This window comes from Chiloscyllium punctatum, chromosome X (genome assembly GCF_047496795.1).
Source record: "Chiloscyllium punctatum isolate Juve2018m chromosome X, sChiPun1.3, whole genome shotgun sequence".
Classification (NCBI taxonomy): domain Eukaryota; kingdom Metazoa; phylum Chordata; class Chondrichthyes; order Orectolobiformes; family Hemiscylliidae; genus Chiloscyllium; species Chiloscyllium punctatum.
The window spans coordinates 21,771,151-21,786,871 of NC_092791.1; the positions used below are offsets into that span (position 1 = coordinate 21,771,151).

The following is a 15,721-nucleotide window of genomic DNA, read 5'->3' on the forward strand; positions in this document are numbered from 1 at the left end:
ACAAGTGTGTCTCCTGTAGGAGAGCTCTATTAACCCTTTCTTTCTTGAGATTTGATAATATTTTCTTCCTTTTGACTGGCGAATTACTCCCCTTGACATTCCAGGTGCACCACTTAACCGACTGATCAACCATAATCGTCCGGGCAGATCCGAGACCCCTCGGGAGAGGAAACCCTATCCAGAACATCCCGAGCATATAAAATTCACAAAAATAAAGGCTCTCTAATACACTCACAACAGTGTAATAAAAAACTATTTCTAAATAAAAAAAATATAAAACTTATTTAAATGGAGATTTTCCCCCTTGTTCCCAGGGGGTATCTCTTCCTTTCCAAAGGTCCATCGTATCCTCTCCCAACCAATGCCCCACCCTTGACCCAGGCGCTCCTCAATAAGATGAGGAAAATTCAAATATACTACAGAGCTAGAGTTAACAGTGACCACCCTACCCCCACCCCACCCCCATCCACACCAACACCTGGATATATTTGGTAATGTTAATACCATGTATAAACATATATAACTATAAAATTACAACCTCAACAAATAATAATTAAATATAATAATACAAAATAACAAGGGAAAACAACCCCGCTCCTAGACACAGAGGTAAAATAGAATAAGGTAACCACCTCCCCCCACCAACATTAACTAAACCCCCCGGCTTTATATACACACGCATACATACATACATATATATATATACATATCTATACATACACACATATACATAGAATAATAAAAAAAACCCAAGGAGGGGAGAAAATCGTTAAATAGAGAACAAATAAATAAATCTCTCTCCCCACCCCTCAAGATAATATTAAACACTTAGGTAAGAAAAAAGAAAAAGGGGGGGATATAAACCGGAGTGGGGGGAATGCAAACCAACATCCGTTATCTCTTACAATTTATCTAAGAGAGTCCAAAAATTCCTTAGCCTTTTCCGGCGATCCGAAGTTATACACGGATCCTTCATGGTTAAAGAGTAGCGTTGCTGGGCAGTGTAAGGAGTACTGAATATTAAGTCTCTGAAACACTTCTTCGCCTCATCGAATGCCTTCCTCTTTCGGACTAGAGCTGGGGAAAAGTCCTGGAATAACATGATTTTGGATCCTTTATAGATCATGGCTTGGGGATCTTTTCCAAGATTTCTAGAGGCTTCCAGGAGTATCTGCCTCTCCTGATAGCTCTGCAACCGGAACAGGCCCGGGCGGGGGTGCTGGTTTGAGCCGGGCCCGCGTATTGCGACCCGGTAGGCCCATTCTACCCTTACCTGGCCTGATCCAGCCTCCAGATTTAAAAGCTGTGGCAGCCACTGCTCAAGAAACGCTGTAAGCTGGCCTTCCTCTTCCCGTTCGGGAAGGCCCAGCAAACGAATATTTTTTTCGACGACCTCGATTATCGAGGTCATTAATGTGATTCTCTAAGGTCCAGACTCGCTGTTCGAGAGTCCAGACCCGATCCACAGCCGATTGCACTGTAGGTTCGGAGGTCGCGGCCTTTATCTCCGCCCCTCTGACTCGGCGCTCGATTTCTTTAATGTCTCAGTCGTGCTTTTGCTGCGCTGCCGAGAGTGAGCCCCATCGGCTTCGGGATTCTTCAATAAAAGCGTCGATCTTCGTATCCAGTTTAGAGATGATTTCCACAAGGCTCACCACCGCAGGTAGATCCCCCGGTGCGGCTGCGGACGCCTCTGCTACCCTGCTTGCTGAGAGCTGCGGGCTCCCTTCCCTTTAGTCATTTTTACTAAAGATTAGATTGTTTAAATTTAATACTAAGCAACTAATTAAATTAAACAGCTATTTTAAATGATTTGGTGAGTGTGGTGGGGGTGGGTGGCCCACTTTGCCCAAGTCTTGGGAGGAGCACTATAGACTCAAATTTGCTGGGTCGCCGCCATCTTGGATCCCCCAGGACTTATACACTTAATGGTAAGGTCCTAGGGAGTGTTGCTGAACAAAGAGACCTTGGAGTGCAGGTTCATAGTTCCTTGAAATTGGAGTTGCAGGTAGACAGGATAGTGAAGAAGGCGTTTGGTATACTTGTCACTATTGGTCAGTGTAGGAGTTGGGAGGTTATGTTGCGGCTATACAGGACATTGGTTAGGCCACTTTTGACATTCTGAGTTCAATTCTGGTCTCCCTCCTATCGAAAGAATGTTGTGAAACTTGAAAGGGTTCAGAAAAGATTTACAAGAAAGTTGCCAGGGTTGGAGGATTAGAGCTATAGGGAGAGACTGAACAGGCTGGGGCTGTTTTCCCTGGAGCGTCGGAGGCTGAGGGGTGACCTTATAGAGGTTTATAAAATCATGAGGGGCATGGATAGGATAAAGAGACAAAGTCTTTTTCCTGGAGTGGGAGAGTCCAAAACTAGAGGTTTCAGGTGCAAGGGACATAAAAGGGATCTTATGGGGCAACGTTTTCACTCGGAAGAAGTGGCGGAAGCTGGTACAATTTCAACATTTAAAAAACAATTGGATGGGCCCATGAATAGGAAGGATTTAGAGAGATATGGGTCAAATGCTGGCAAGTGGGTCTAGATTAATTTGGGATATCTGGTCAACATGGACAGGTCGGATGAAATGGTCTGTTTCTGTGCTTTACATGTTTTGACTCTATTTGGACATGGACTGCTTCGGTATCTGAGGAGTCACAAACTGTGCTGAACATTCTGCAATCAAATGCCCAATCTGGCATTTGCAGTTTTATGTATTGTATTTAGAATGTTTTTCTTCTATTGACTCAAGTGCAAAATCACTGATAGAAGGTTTCAAAGAACAAATGAGATTAAAGGATGATTTGACCAGCCATGACTGCTGCAAAGGCTTTGCTCCTGTGATAATGGTTCTTATGATTTTCTTTCATTGCTGTGTTTTAGATATGATCCTTGATCATCAGGAGTCTTCCATGGAACTGGATGAAAACATTCGTGTGAAAGTGCGTGAAGCTCTTCTGAAAAGACATCACCATCAGATTGAGAGAAAAAGGAATAATCTCATTCCAATTGTTAGGTCCTTTGCTGAGGTTGGGAAAAAGCAATCTGAACCTTATTCCATGGACAAGGCAGGTAAGAACGCAGACTCTGACTCGAAGTCAAAAACAAAAACTCTCCTTCAGTATTTCACTGTTACTCGGTTTGGGGACAACTGGATGATCATATATGAAGCGGTATGGCTGAGTGCAAAGAAGAAATATTGAGTTAGGGTATACTGGTCAGATATCTTTTATCTACATGTCCAAAAACTGAAAAGACGTAAAAACTGAAGGTCTTTTCGAAAACAGACTCAATCAGGTCTGTACACATGCTGAGTTTGGATCGTTTGAAAAAGGTCTTCGCTTGGTTCAAATGGCCTAAAATCGAAGTGTTTTTTTTTCCCTAATGTTCTGAATGGACCATAGACATGCCAAATTTAGGCTGTTTAGGGAAAAAAAACTTAACATTCAAACCTAAGTGATAACCATAGCAACAAATGGAGACAAAGAACAATAAGTGCAGAAATAAATTTTAAAACATTTCAAAGTTACAACGTTTACTGGAAAACACATTACTGGCGTGCTATAGCAAGCACTTAGCCTGGCTGGGTCTCTGATTTACATCTACAGTGAGATTAGTCTTGCTGACAATTAAGCTTATGTGTGGATGTGAAGTGAGTGATTCAAGAAAAGGGTCCTATATGCTGGATATCCCTCCTGTTCTGGAGTCTAGTTGACAGTAGGATAACTTGAGACAGGCTCTCCAATATGACAAATGAATACTTTTCAAAATTGAAACTCTTTCAAGTGGGTAAGAAGCACAAATGTATGGGTGACAAGTGTAAATGACATTCCCACTTTTAATTTAAAGCTGTATCACTAGTTTTTGTTATTTTCATATTTTACCTGTAGTGTGAAGCTCTGGCTCAACCTAGACATAAAAATAAAGGATTGGATTTAACGGTTCCAATAGTTGTGAACACTGAGAGGCTTGTTGCTACTGAGGGCTATAACAGCAAACAGCATCCAGGGAGTCCACTTATGCTTGAATTCCCCCCCCATCCCCCACCACCCAAAAAGTTGCAATGTGCCTGAATGAACTCCAGGGAACCCAGGCTGATGGGCTGCCAGGAGCTGTCAGTGTGAAAACTTGGTTACCCTGTCTTTATCCCCCAGCATTTACGTTGATTTGTTGAAGGTTGCTAAGAGTGTGAACTCTTGTAGCTCTTCTCTACCTAGGCTCCTCAGTCCTCCTGATGTTGGAGAAGAGCTGAGGTATGTTGTGAGTGTGTTTACCAAAAGACTGCAAATGAACTGTGATTGAAACCTGTTATTGAACTAGAAAAGACCTCAAGGAGTGTGATTTCAGGTCTTGATTTCAGAGGAATATTGCTTTATAGGAATGAAGACGCCACTTAGTCTTCCCAGCCACCTCTCCGATGGATCCACTCTGCAAATAGGAGATCAAGTTCCTGCTGCAGCCTACAACAAACGCAGGGCAGTAGTTTCTCATGTGGTTCATGGCATATGCCTCTGCTTTGCCACTGACTGCAAAATCCAGGCTTGTTTACTGTATGTATTGAATTCCAATTCAAAGCCAGTGTTATTCTAAATTTAAAGCAAATGAAATTGCTATCAAAATGAACTGAGTAACTTGATAAAATTGTTTCTGTCAGTGCTCATTTTAAATACTGGATGTTGAGAGCAGGTGCTCAGGTGTCCTGATATTTAATTGAAAACTGAAACCTGAGTACATTAGCTCCATTCCAAATCCCCCTGGAGCAAGTGAAGTATCAGATATAAATTAACAGTTGTACTTTGTTATGGCGTTAAAGTGTTTAAAGATTGATTTTGATCAGTGTTTCTCTAACATTAGGTAATGTTGCTTAGTTGGCCTCTTCCAGTACTGATGCTGCCTTTGCCTACTACTGTCCAGTTCTGGGAATGTAAAAGAAATGTTCCAGAAGATACTGACGGCAAGCCAGTGGCACAGCGTGTTATAATAATACACAGTGCTAAGGGAGAGCATGTAGGTTAATTTGCTCCATGATTCCTCAGTTGCTACTTGAATCTCAATATGCTGTATGAACAATTGGCAAATGAGTCTGAGGAACCATTATTTGTGGTGACAAGTAAATATAGTCTGGTTTGGCAAACCTGCTTGGAGAGATTTTAGAGAAGCTCTGGCACACTCTGTGTAAACAACCCCATAACTAATAATAATTCACATAATAAACTAACTTTTGAAAAAGAGACTAAAGGCAAACTTTTACAAGGTTCTGAGGCATGTGGGCTACAGTGAGCTGAGTGCTGGAATCCCTCTCAGTGTCGAGATCCTCTCACCCTATTGTCCCCATATTACTTGAGCAATGTGGTGAGATTTTACCCAGGAAGCAAATTCCAAATTGACACCATTATTGATTGGTAAATGCCTTATTATTAGTCCAACTCACCATGGGTTGTGATCTTACCAAACTTGCCAAGCAAACTAACCTTAGAGAAAGCTTGACATGGAAACTAGAGTGAATTCTTTGTGGGTTCAACTGGCCACTAGCTCCAGAAGATCTCCATGCTGGACATCAGGCATGCTCCATGGGAGCAGGCTACACACACCCCACATTCTCAGACATTGGCATTGGGCATGTGGCAGCATCTATGAACTTTTATGGCACATCTCTGATCCAGTAAGAGAATGCTTCTGCAATTTAGTACCTCACCTTGGGCTGCACTGCCTTCTATCATTGAGATGCTGGAAATTTTGTGCTCAAAGACATGTACCTGGCACATGGACTGGATCAGGCTGCCTCTCAGTTCTCTTCACTTGTTGTCATAGCCCTTCCTCTGAGTCTACGTAAAGGCTGCAGCGTCCTTGTCTTGCGTTGCCTTGCTGTTTTGTGCATTGCGCCCTCAGCCAGAGATACCTGGCTCATATTACTGCGGTCTCGCCATGCTGTTTAGTGTACACACAGTGCCAGGAAGCTTGCCACAATTGTCAGTGGGCCTCGGTCCCCTCAAGTGGGATAGCAATTGCTCAGGGAATCCCAGCACAGTAAATCAAGCACCACCTACTATACCAGTCCGGCCCTGCTCAGAACAGTCAAGAGTTGGATCCTCTCCTCATAACGGGTGAGGAGCCAAATGATGGGCAGCACACCACCCATCATTTCTCTTTCTGCCCTTTTGCTCCTGGAATGAGAGAGAGGGGCAGGTATTGCAGAGGATAAAAGGGGGTAGCACAGCTGTTACTGTTGATGCAAGTGGGGAGGTTTCTTGAGCAAATGAGTAGACAGTGCAGAAGGCACGCAGGGTTGGTGGTGTCACAGTTTGGCGTAGGTGGGGTTAAGTGTGGAAAATGTTGTAGACAATATTGAGAGTGGTTGAGCTTGATGGGAGGTGGGCACAGTCGCAGAGATAGAGTGAGTGTGAGGTATTGGAGAGAAGATGGTAGCACATACACTGGCAGAGTGAAGAAGCACATTGACTTCTTTCATACAGTAATGGGCATTCCTTCAGATGCTGAGACTTGTTTTAAGCTGGATGACAGTCTCAAACCAGGCTGGCATCGTCTGGTGTCATGGTCTCACTGGTGGTCCTGGGAAAGTGGGCATCTTGTCATTACACCACCATGTCCAGCAGGAGGTCCAGGACCATGCCTGCAATGCAAGATGCTACTTTTTCCCTTGTCTGCTACATTCAAGGCAAATATCAGGAACTGTGCAGACAGTTATGGACTGATAGTGCTTGTCTGGTACACAAAGACCTTTTAAAGATGGTACCGATACCAGGGATGCTAATCAATTCCAGGATCACTGATGAGTAGTGAGTTGCTCTGGGAAAGGTGCGTGGTAAGATGAGGCATAAGTCAGATGTGACTTTTCCTGTGAGGACTCGAAATGGCAATTAACACAAAGACTTTGGTAAAATATGGTGAGGAAACCTGCTTGAATTTGTGGCAAGAAGCACTCTGTCAAAAGAAAGCAGAGTATTCTGCCATAATTTTGAGTTAGGATTTTGCAAAATAAAAATTCATTCCAATTCCATTTCTCTTGACATCCAAATATTCTTTTCTCTTCAAGTTGCTCATTTTTGTTTTCCTCCTCAGGTCAAATGCTGTCCCCACAATCTCTTCCGACTCATCTTGAAGCTAAAAATGGAGTCAACCAAGACAACGTAAATTTTGAGTCGGGCAAGGTAAAATAATCACTTTGGTTTATCATGTTATACGTTGCCTGCAGTTCAGAAATATCCTTTGATGCATTATGTTCCAGCCGCACAAAGTTCTAACGCTAAAGCTATGATTGTTTTTTTCCTAAGGAGGTCCAGTCGTGTGGCACAGAGCAGTCGAGTATGGGGTCCTTTGCAACTTTGTAATATTGGTGAGCTTTTGGGGAAAGCATTGAATTCCCCAGAATTTTGATAAAGTCTTGCAGATTAGTAGGTAGCAAACATAACTTAGCTATTCAAGAAGGAAGAGAGTAAACTAGAAACTGTTGGCCAGCTAGAACATCATCAGAATTGGTCATGATGTGGAGATGCCAGTGTTGCACTGGGTGGGCAAAGTTAAAAATCACACAATACTAGGTGACCGTCCAACTGGTTTATTTGGAAGCACTAACTTTCGAAGCACTGCTCCTTCATCAGGTAACTGTGATGAAGGTTCATTAGCTACCTAATGAAGGAGCAGCACTCCAAAAGCTAGTATTTCCAATTAAACCTGTTGGACTATAACCTGGTGTTGTGTGAGTTTTAACTTCATCAGAATTTCAGTTCTGATTTTCAGTTGCCAGCAGCAGGAAGAGAGGGAGCTTGAACCAGGGGCCTGTCAGGAAAAGTGAGTCACTGACTTAAAACTTTAAAAGCTTACCTCGAACATCAGCAGTGGCAGCACCTCAGAGAGCAGAGGTTTCTGGGAAAGGAGGGACTTTTTTTTCCCCTCAGCTATATAAGTGAGTGTTTTCTAAACCTGAGGCCCTCCCACCCAACCACCTCCTCTAATGTTAAACACCAGGGACACATCAGGTAAGCTTCTCTTCTTTTTTTTTAAATTTATGATAAGGGTCTAGCCCAGATGGCAGTGCATGGAGAGGAATATTCCTCCTGCATGATATTTGAGGTGAGGGACGCCATTAGTGTCCCATCCATGTACATCTGCAGGAAGTGCACCCAACTCTTGCTCCTCCAAGACTGCGTTAGGGAACTGGAGTGGGAGCTGGATAAAATTCTGATCATTCGGGATGCAGAGTCTGTGATAGATAAGAGTTACAGGAAAGTAGTTACTCCTAGGCACGAAGAAAGCTGGGTAACTGTTAGAAGGGGGGAGAAACAGTCAGTGCAGGGATCTCCAGTGGTCATTCCCCTGAAAAAAAAGTATACCATTTTGGATACTGTTGGGGGGGTCGACTTACCAGGGGCATGCATTGGGGTGCAGCTCTCTGAGACAGAGTCTACTCCTGTTGCACAGAAAGGAAGGAGGGAAAGAAGGAGAGTGTTAGTCATTGGGATCTCAATAGTGAGAGGGTCAGATAGAAGGTTTGTTGGGAATGAAAGAGACTCGTGGTTGGTATGTTGCCTCCCAGATGCCAGGGTCCGTGGTGTCTCGGATCACGTCTTTGGGGTCCTGAAGAGAGAGGGTGACCAGCCCCAAGTCGTGGATCATAGAGGTACCAACGACATAGGTAGAAAGAGGGATAATGATGTAAGGCAGGATTTCAGGGAGCTAGGGTGGAAGCTGAGAGCTAGAACAAACAGTTGTTATCTCTGGTTTGTTACCTGTGCCATGTGATAGCGAGGCGAAGAACAGAGAGAGATATCAGCTGAACACATGGCTACAGGGATGGTGCAGGAGGGAGGGTTTCAGGTTTATGGATAATTAGGGCTCATTCTGGCGAAGGTGGGACCTCTACAAACAGGACGGTCTTCACTTGAACCAGAGGGGTACTAATATCTTGGGTGGGATGTTTGCTAGTGCTATTTGGGTGGGTTTAAACCAGCTCAGCAGGGGGTTGGGAACCTGTGTAGTAGTTCGAATACACAGAAGGATGAGGGTAGGGAGGGCATGGACAGGATTTCATGGTCACAGGAATGTGCTGGCAGACAGCAAGCTGGTTTGAAGTGTGTCTACTTCAATGCCAGGAGTATCCGGAATAAGGTAGGTGAGTTTGCAGCATGAAAGTACCTGGGACTTCAATGTTGTGGTCATTTCTGAGACATGGATAGAGCAAGATCAGGAATGGATGTTGCAGGTTCCATGGTTTAGATCTTTCACTAAGATTAGGGAAGGTGGTAAAAGAGGGGGAGGTGTGGCTTTGTTAGTCAAGGACAGTATAACCATGACTGAAAGAACATTTGACAAAGACTCATCTACTGAGGTGGTATGGGCTGAGGTTAGAAACAGGAGAGGAGAGGTCACACTGCTGGAAGTTTTTTTATAGGCTTTCCACAAAGTTCCAGAGATGTGGAGGAGAGGATTGGAAAATCGATTCTAGGCAGAAGTGAAAGGAACAGGGTGGTCATTATGGGGGACTTTAACTTCTCCAACATTGACTGGAAATGCTATAACTCAAATACATCGAATGGATCAGTTTTTGTACAATGTGTGCAGGAGGGTTTCCTGACACAGTATATCGAAGAGCCAACAAGAGGGGAGGCCACACTGGATCTGATTTTTGGTAATGAACCAAGCCAGGTGTTTAGTGATAGGTGGGCACTTTGGAGAGAGTGGCCATAATTCGGTTACGTTAAGTTTAGCAATAGAACAGAATAGGTACATGCCACAGGACAAGAGTTATAGATGGGGGAAGGGCAATTATAATGTAATTAGGCAAGACTTAGGAGGCATAGAATGAGGCAGCAAAATGCAGGGGATGAGGGACAATCGAAATGTGGAGCTGATTTAAGGAACAGATATTGTCAGGCAGGGAGGAAGTGATAAGGTAAGGGAACCGTGGTGTACTAAAGAAATTGTATCTCTTGTTAAGCAGAAGAGGGAGGCTTATGTGATGTTGAGGCAAGATGGTTCAGATGAGGTGATGGCTAGTTACAGAGTAGCTGGAAAGGATTTAAAGAGAGAGTTAAAAAGAGCAAGGAGGGGACATGAGCAGTCTTTAGCAAGTAGAATAAAGGAGAACCCTAAAGCTTTCTACAGATACGTGAGGAACAAAAGGATGACTAGGGTAGGAATAGGGCCTGTCAAAGACAGAAGTGGGAAGTTGTGTGTGGACCCTGTGGAGATTGGAGAGGTGTTAAACAAATATTTCTCACCTGTTTCCACTCAGGAAAAGGAGAATATTGTAGAGGAGAAGACTGAGATACAGGCTATTAGACTAGAAAGGATTGAGGTTAAGAAGGAAGAGGTGTTATCAATTCTAGATGGGATTTTTCCAAGAGTTCTCTGGGAAGCTAGGAAGGAGATGGCCGAGCCTTTGGCCTTGATCTTTGAGTCATCATTGTCTACAGGTTTAGTACCAGAGGACTGGAGGATTGCAAATGTTGCGCTCTTGTTCAAGAAGGGCAGTAGAGATAATGTCTGTTGTAGGAAAAGTTTTGGAAAGGATTATAAGAGATAGGATTTATAATCATCTAGCAAGCAACAGTTTGATTGGAAATAGTCAACATGGGTTTGTCAAGGTCAGGTCATGTCTGACAAACCTCATTAAGTTTTTGAGAAGGTGACCAGGAATGTAGATGAGGGTAGGGCAGTTGACGTCGTATACATGGACTTCAGTAAAGCCTTTGATAAGGTTCAACATAGTAGGCTTTTAGAGAAAATGCGGAGGCATGGGATTGAGGGTGATTTAGCAGCTCGGATTAGAAACTGGCTTTCTGTAAGAAGGCAGCGAGTGGTGGTTGATGGAAAATAGTTAGCTTGGAGTCCAGTTACGAGCGGTGTGCCACAAGGATCTGTTTTGGGACCATTGCTGTTTGTCATTTTTATAAACGACTTGGACGCAGGCATAAGTGGATGGGTTAGTAAGTTTGCAGATGATAATAAAGTTGGTGGAGTGGTGGAGTGGTGGACAGTGTGGAAGAAATTTGCAGGTTGCAGGGACACTTTGATAAACTGCAGAACTGGGCTGAAAGGTGGCAAATGGATTTCAATGCAGATAAATGTGAGGTGATTCACTTTGGGAAGCTTAACAGGAAGGCAGAATACTGGGTCAATGGAAAGATTCTTGGTAGTGTGGATGTGCAGAGGGATCTTGGTGTCCATGTACATAGATCCCTGAAAGTTGCCACCCAGGTTGATAGTGCTGTTAAGAAGGCACACGGTGTGTTAGGTTTCATTCATAGAGGGATTGAGTTCCAGAGCCATGCTGTCATGCTGCAACTGTACAAAACGCTAGTGCAGCTGCACTTGGAGTTTTATGTGCAGTTCTGGTCGCCCCATTGCAGGAAGGATGTGGAAGCATTGGAAAAGGTGCAGAGGAGATTTACCAGGATGTTGCCTGGTCTGGAGGGAAAGTCTTATGAAGAAAGGCTGAGGGACTTGGAGAGTTCTCATTGGAGAGAAAAAGGCTAAGAGCCGATTTAATAGAGACATAGAAGATCATCAGAGGATTAGACAGGATGGACAGTGAGACTCTTTTACCTAGGGTGATGACATCTGTTTATACAAGGGAGCATAGGTGCAAATTGAGGGGTGATAGATTTAAGACAGATGTTAGAGGCAGGTTCTTCACTCAGAGAGTGTTAAATGCGTGCCTGCCAATGTAGTTAACTCAGCCACATTAGGGGCATTTAAACTGTCCTTGGATAAGTATATGGATGATGATGGGATAGTGGAGGGTGATGGGCTTTAGATTAGTTCACAGATCAGTGCAACATCGAGGGCCAAAGGGCCTGTTCTGCGCTGTATTGTTCTATGTTCTATGTAGAATTAGGGACACTGCTAGAATATAACATGAGGCACTTTAAATCATAATGTTATTGGCAGAGTTGACTTTCATTTCACAGAATTGCAGAAGTGATATGGTGCAGGTGGAGACCATTTGGCATATCACATCTGCATCAGCTCTCCAAAAGAGTGTTATGACTTCATGCCATTCTCCTTCCTTTTCTAATAACTTTTCACACTGATTCAAATAATAATGTATTGCCTTCTTGAACCTGCCTCCACCATACTTCAGGCAACGCATTCCAGACCTGAACCACCTGTCTGCACAAGTGTTTTTTCCCATGTCACATCTGTTACTTTTGTAAATCACTTGAAATCTGTGCCCTCCCATACACAGTTGTTTTGAGTGAAAACAGTTTCTCCCTGTCTACTCTATCCAGCTTTTATGATTTTTAAAACTTCTATTGGACCTTATGTTAGCCTTTTTTCCAAGGAGAACGATCCCAACTTTCCAATCTTTCATCATTACTGAAGTTCCTCATACCTGGGACCTTGTAAATCACTCCTGCTCACTGTCACAGTCTGTTCATATTCTTCCTGAAGTGTAATGGTTAGAACTGCACACAAAACTCCAAGTGAAGTCTAATTACTGCTTGTATAAATTCAGCATTGCCTCTTTGCTGTTATACTCTACAAATAAATACTGTCTTTTATTAACTACTAACTGCTTTCTCTGCTTGTCCTGCCACGTTCAATGATCTATGCACGTGTACACCTAGGTTCCTCTGCTTCTAACCACTTTAAGAATAATACCCCTCATATTGTCCATCAATTTTCTCTCTATCAAAGTGCATCAATTCACATTTCTTTACATTAATTTCATCTGCTACCTATCTACCCTCTCCACCAACTTGTCAATGTCCTTTTTAAAGGTCTGCACCTTCCTCCCCTCGTTTACAATTCTTCCAAGTTTAATACCATCCATAAACTTAATTTTTGCAAGGTTTGTGAAAGTTTGTAGCTCAGGTTGAGGTTTAGGATGTAGGTTTGCTCGCTGAGCTGTAGGTTTGATATCCAGACGTTTCATTACCTGGCTAGGTAACATCATCAGTGGTGACCTCCAAGTGAAGCGAACTGTTGTCTCCTGCTTTCTATTTATATCTTAGCTGGATGGGATTCCTGGGGTTTGTGTTGATGTCATTTCCTGTTCGTTTTCTGAAGGGTTGATATTTGGCATCTAGATCTATGTGTTTGTTTATGGCATTGTGGTTGGAGTGCCAGGCCTCTAGGAATTATCTGGCATGTCTTTGCTTAGCCTGTCCCAGGATAGATGTGTTGTCCCAGTCGAAATGGTGGTTTTTTTCATCCGTGTGTAGGGCTACGAGGGAAAGAGAGTCGTGTCTTTTTGTGGCTAGCTGGTGTTCATGTATCCTGGTGGCTAACTTTCTTCCTGTTTGTCCTACGTAGTGTTTCTGGCAGTCCTTGCATGGGATTTTGTAGATGACGTTGGTTTTGTTCATGGATTGTACTGGGTCTTTTTTAAGTTGGTTAGTTTTTGTTTGAGAGTGTTGGTGGGTTTGTGTACTACTAGGATTCCGAGGGGTCTTAGTAGTCTGGCTGTCATTTCTGAAACTTCTTAGATGTATGGTAAGGTGGTTAGGGTTTCTGGCAGTGTTTGGTCTGCTTGTCGTGGTTTGTTCTTGAGGAATCTGCGCACTGTGAGGATCTCCGCTATCAGGATTCATAGCAGAAGCAGTAATGCAAAGACTAGAACAAACAGCCCTACCAACCATCAAACCAAAAATCTGGGTCCGCTATGTAGATGACAGCTTTGTCATCACAAAACGAAACAAGATAGAAGAAACGTTTAACATCATCAACAACACCCTCACAGGCATAAAGTTCACCAAGGAGGAAGAAACCGACAACAAACTCGCATTCCTGGACGTCACAGTCAAAAGAAAGGACAACAGAGAACTATAAACCTACGTATACAGAAAACCGACAATCACTGGCTAAATACTTAACTACACCAGCAACCATCCCAACACACACAAACGAAGCTGTATCAGAACACTATTCCAATGAGCCACCACACACTGCAGCACAGACGAACTTTGGAAAACAGAGGAGAACCACCTATACAACGTATTCAAGAAGAACGGATACTCAAAAATACAGTCTGCAGATTCCTCAAGAACAAACCACGACAAGCAGACCAAACACAGCCAGAAACCCTAACCACCTTACCATACATCAAAGGAGTTTCAGAAATGACAGCCAGACTACTAAGACCCCTCGGAATCCTAGTAGCACACAAACCCACCAACACTCTCAAACAAAAACTAACAAACTTAAAAGACCCAGTACAACCCATGGACAAAACCAATGTCATCTACAAAATTCCATGCAAGGACTGCCACAAACACTATGTAGGACAAACAGGAAGAAAGTTAGCCACCAGGATACACGAACACCAGCTAGCCACAAAAAGACACGACCCTCTCTCCCTTGTTGTCCTACACACGGATGAAAAAAACCACCATTTCGACTGGGACAACGCATCTATCCTGGGACAGGCTAAGCAAAGACATGCCAGAGAATTCCTAGAGGCCTGGCACTCCAACCACAACACCATAAACAAACACATAGATCTAGATACCATCTACCAACCCTTCAGAAAACGAACTGGAAATGACATCACCACAAACCCCAGGAACCCCATCCAGGAGAAAGATATAAATAGAAAGCAGGAGACAACAGCTTCGCTTCACTTGGAGGTCGCCACTGATGATGTTACCTAGCCAGGTAATGAAACATCTGGATATCCAACCTACAGCTCAGCGAGCAAACCTACACCATAAACTTAATTATTCCCTGCACACCAAGATTCTGTTCATTAATATGTATCAGGAAAAGCAAGAGTCCCAATACTGGCGTCTGGGGAATTCTGCTCAAAAGCTTCCTCCAACACAAAAAATGTCCATTGACTGCTGCTCTGTTTCCTATTAGTCAGCCAATTTTGTATCCAGATCGCTATTGTCCTTTTTACACCGTGACCTATAATTTCCTACACATGTCTGTTGTGTGGCAATGTATCAAATACCTTCTGCAATCCATGTATACCACATCAACAAAATTTCCCTAATTGACCCTTTCTGTTACCTCTTCAAAAAGACTCCAGCAAATTAGTTAAACACAATTTTCCCTTTATCTATGCTGGTTCTTCCTAATCAACACACATTTTTCCATGTGACTATTAATTCTATCCCAAATAATTGCTTCTAGAAACTTCCCTGATACTGATTTTAAACTGATCTGTAATTGCTAGACACATCCTTACACTCTCTTTTTGAGCAAGAGCATAATGTCTGCAATTCACCAGTCTTCCATCGCCACTCAGGGAAGATGGAAAGATTATTGTCAGTGCTCCTGAAATTTCCACTCTCACTACTTTCAATATCCTTGGATTCATTTCATCTGGTCCTGCTACCTTGTCAACTGTATTTACTGACAGTGTATACAACATTTCCTCTTTAACAATTTTGAGCCCTTTGTTTTGCTGCCATAGCCTAGCATCCACTCCTTGGTAAAAACAGGTGCAAAGTATTCATTTAAAACATCTGCAATGCCCCAAGCATCCATGTGTAAATTCCTTTTTATTGTCCTTTTACCACCCTTTTATGTGTGTATAGAAGACTTTGGGACTGCCTCTTAGTTTGGCCACCAGTCTTTTCTCATAATCCCTCTTCATCCTTTAGCATGTTTTATCACCTCCCTTCTGGGCCTTCTGTATTCAGCTTGGTTCTCAATTTTATTTTCTGCCTGATACTTGTCATTAAGCACACATTTTTTCCTTAATTTGTATCTCATTTTTCATCCAAGTAGCTCCACAGTTGTTTGCCCTCCCTTTCCC

General features: G+C 43.1%; 1 protein-coding gene across 3 annotated transcripts in view; it reads left to right on the top strand.

Moving 5' to 3' along the window:
* The window catches only part of LOC140471127 (electroneutral sodium bicarbonate exchanger 1-like), a 767,860-nt gene that overhangs the window by 569,189 nt on the left and 182,950 nt on the right, over nucleotides 1-15,721 (top strand). For all 3 annotated transcript variants that reach the window (XM_072567015.1, XM_072567017.1, XM_072567016.1), the window contains exons 6-7: nucleotides 2,878-3,066; nucleotides 7,075-7,163. In XM_072567015.1, coding sequence (XP_072423116.1) covers nucleotides 2,878-3,066; nucleotides 7,075-7,163 — 278 coding nt within the window. The remainder of the gene's footprint in view (nucleotides 1-2,877; nucleotides 3,067-7,074; nucleotides 7,164-15,721) is intronic.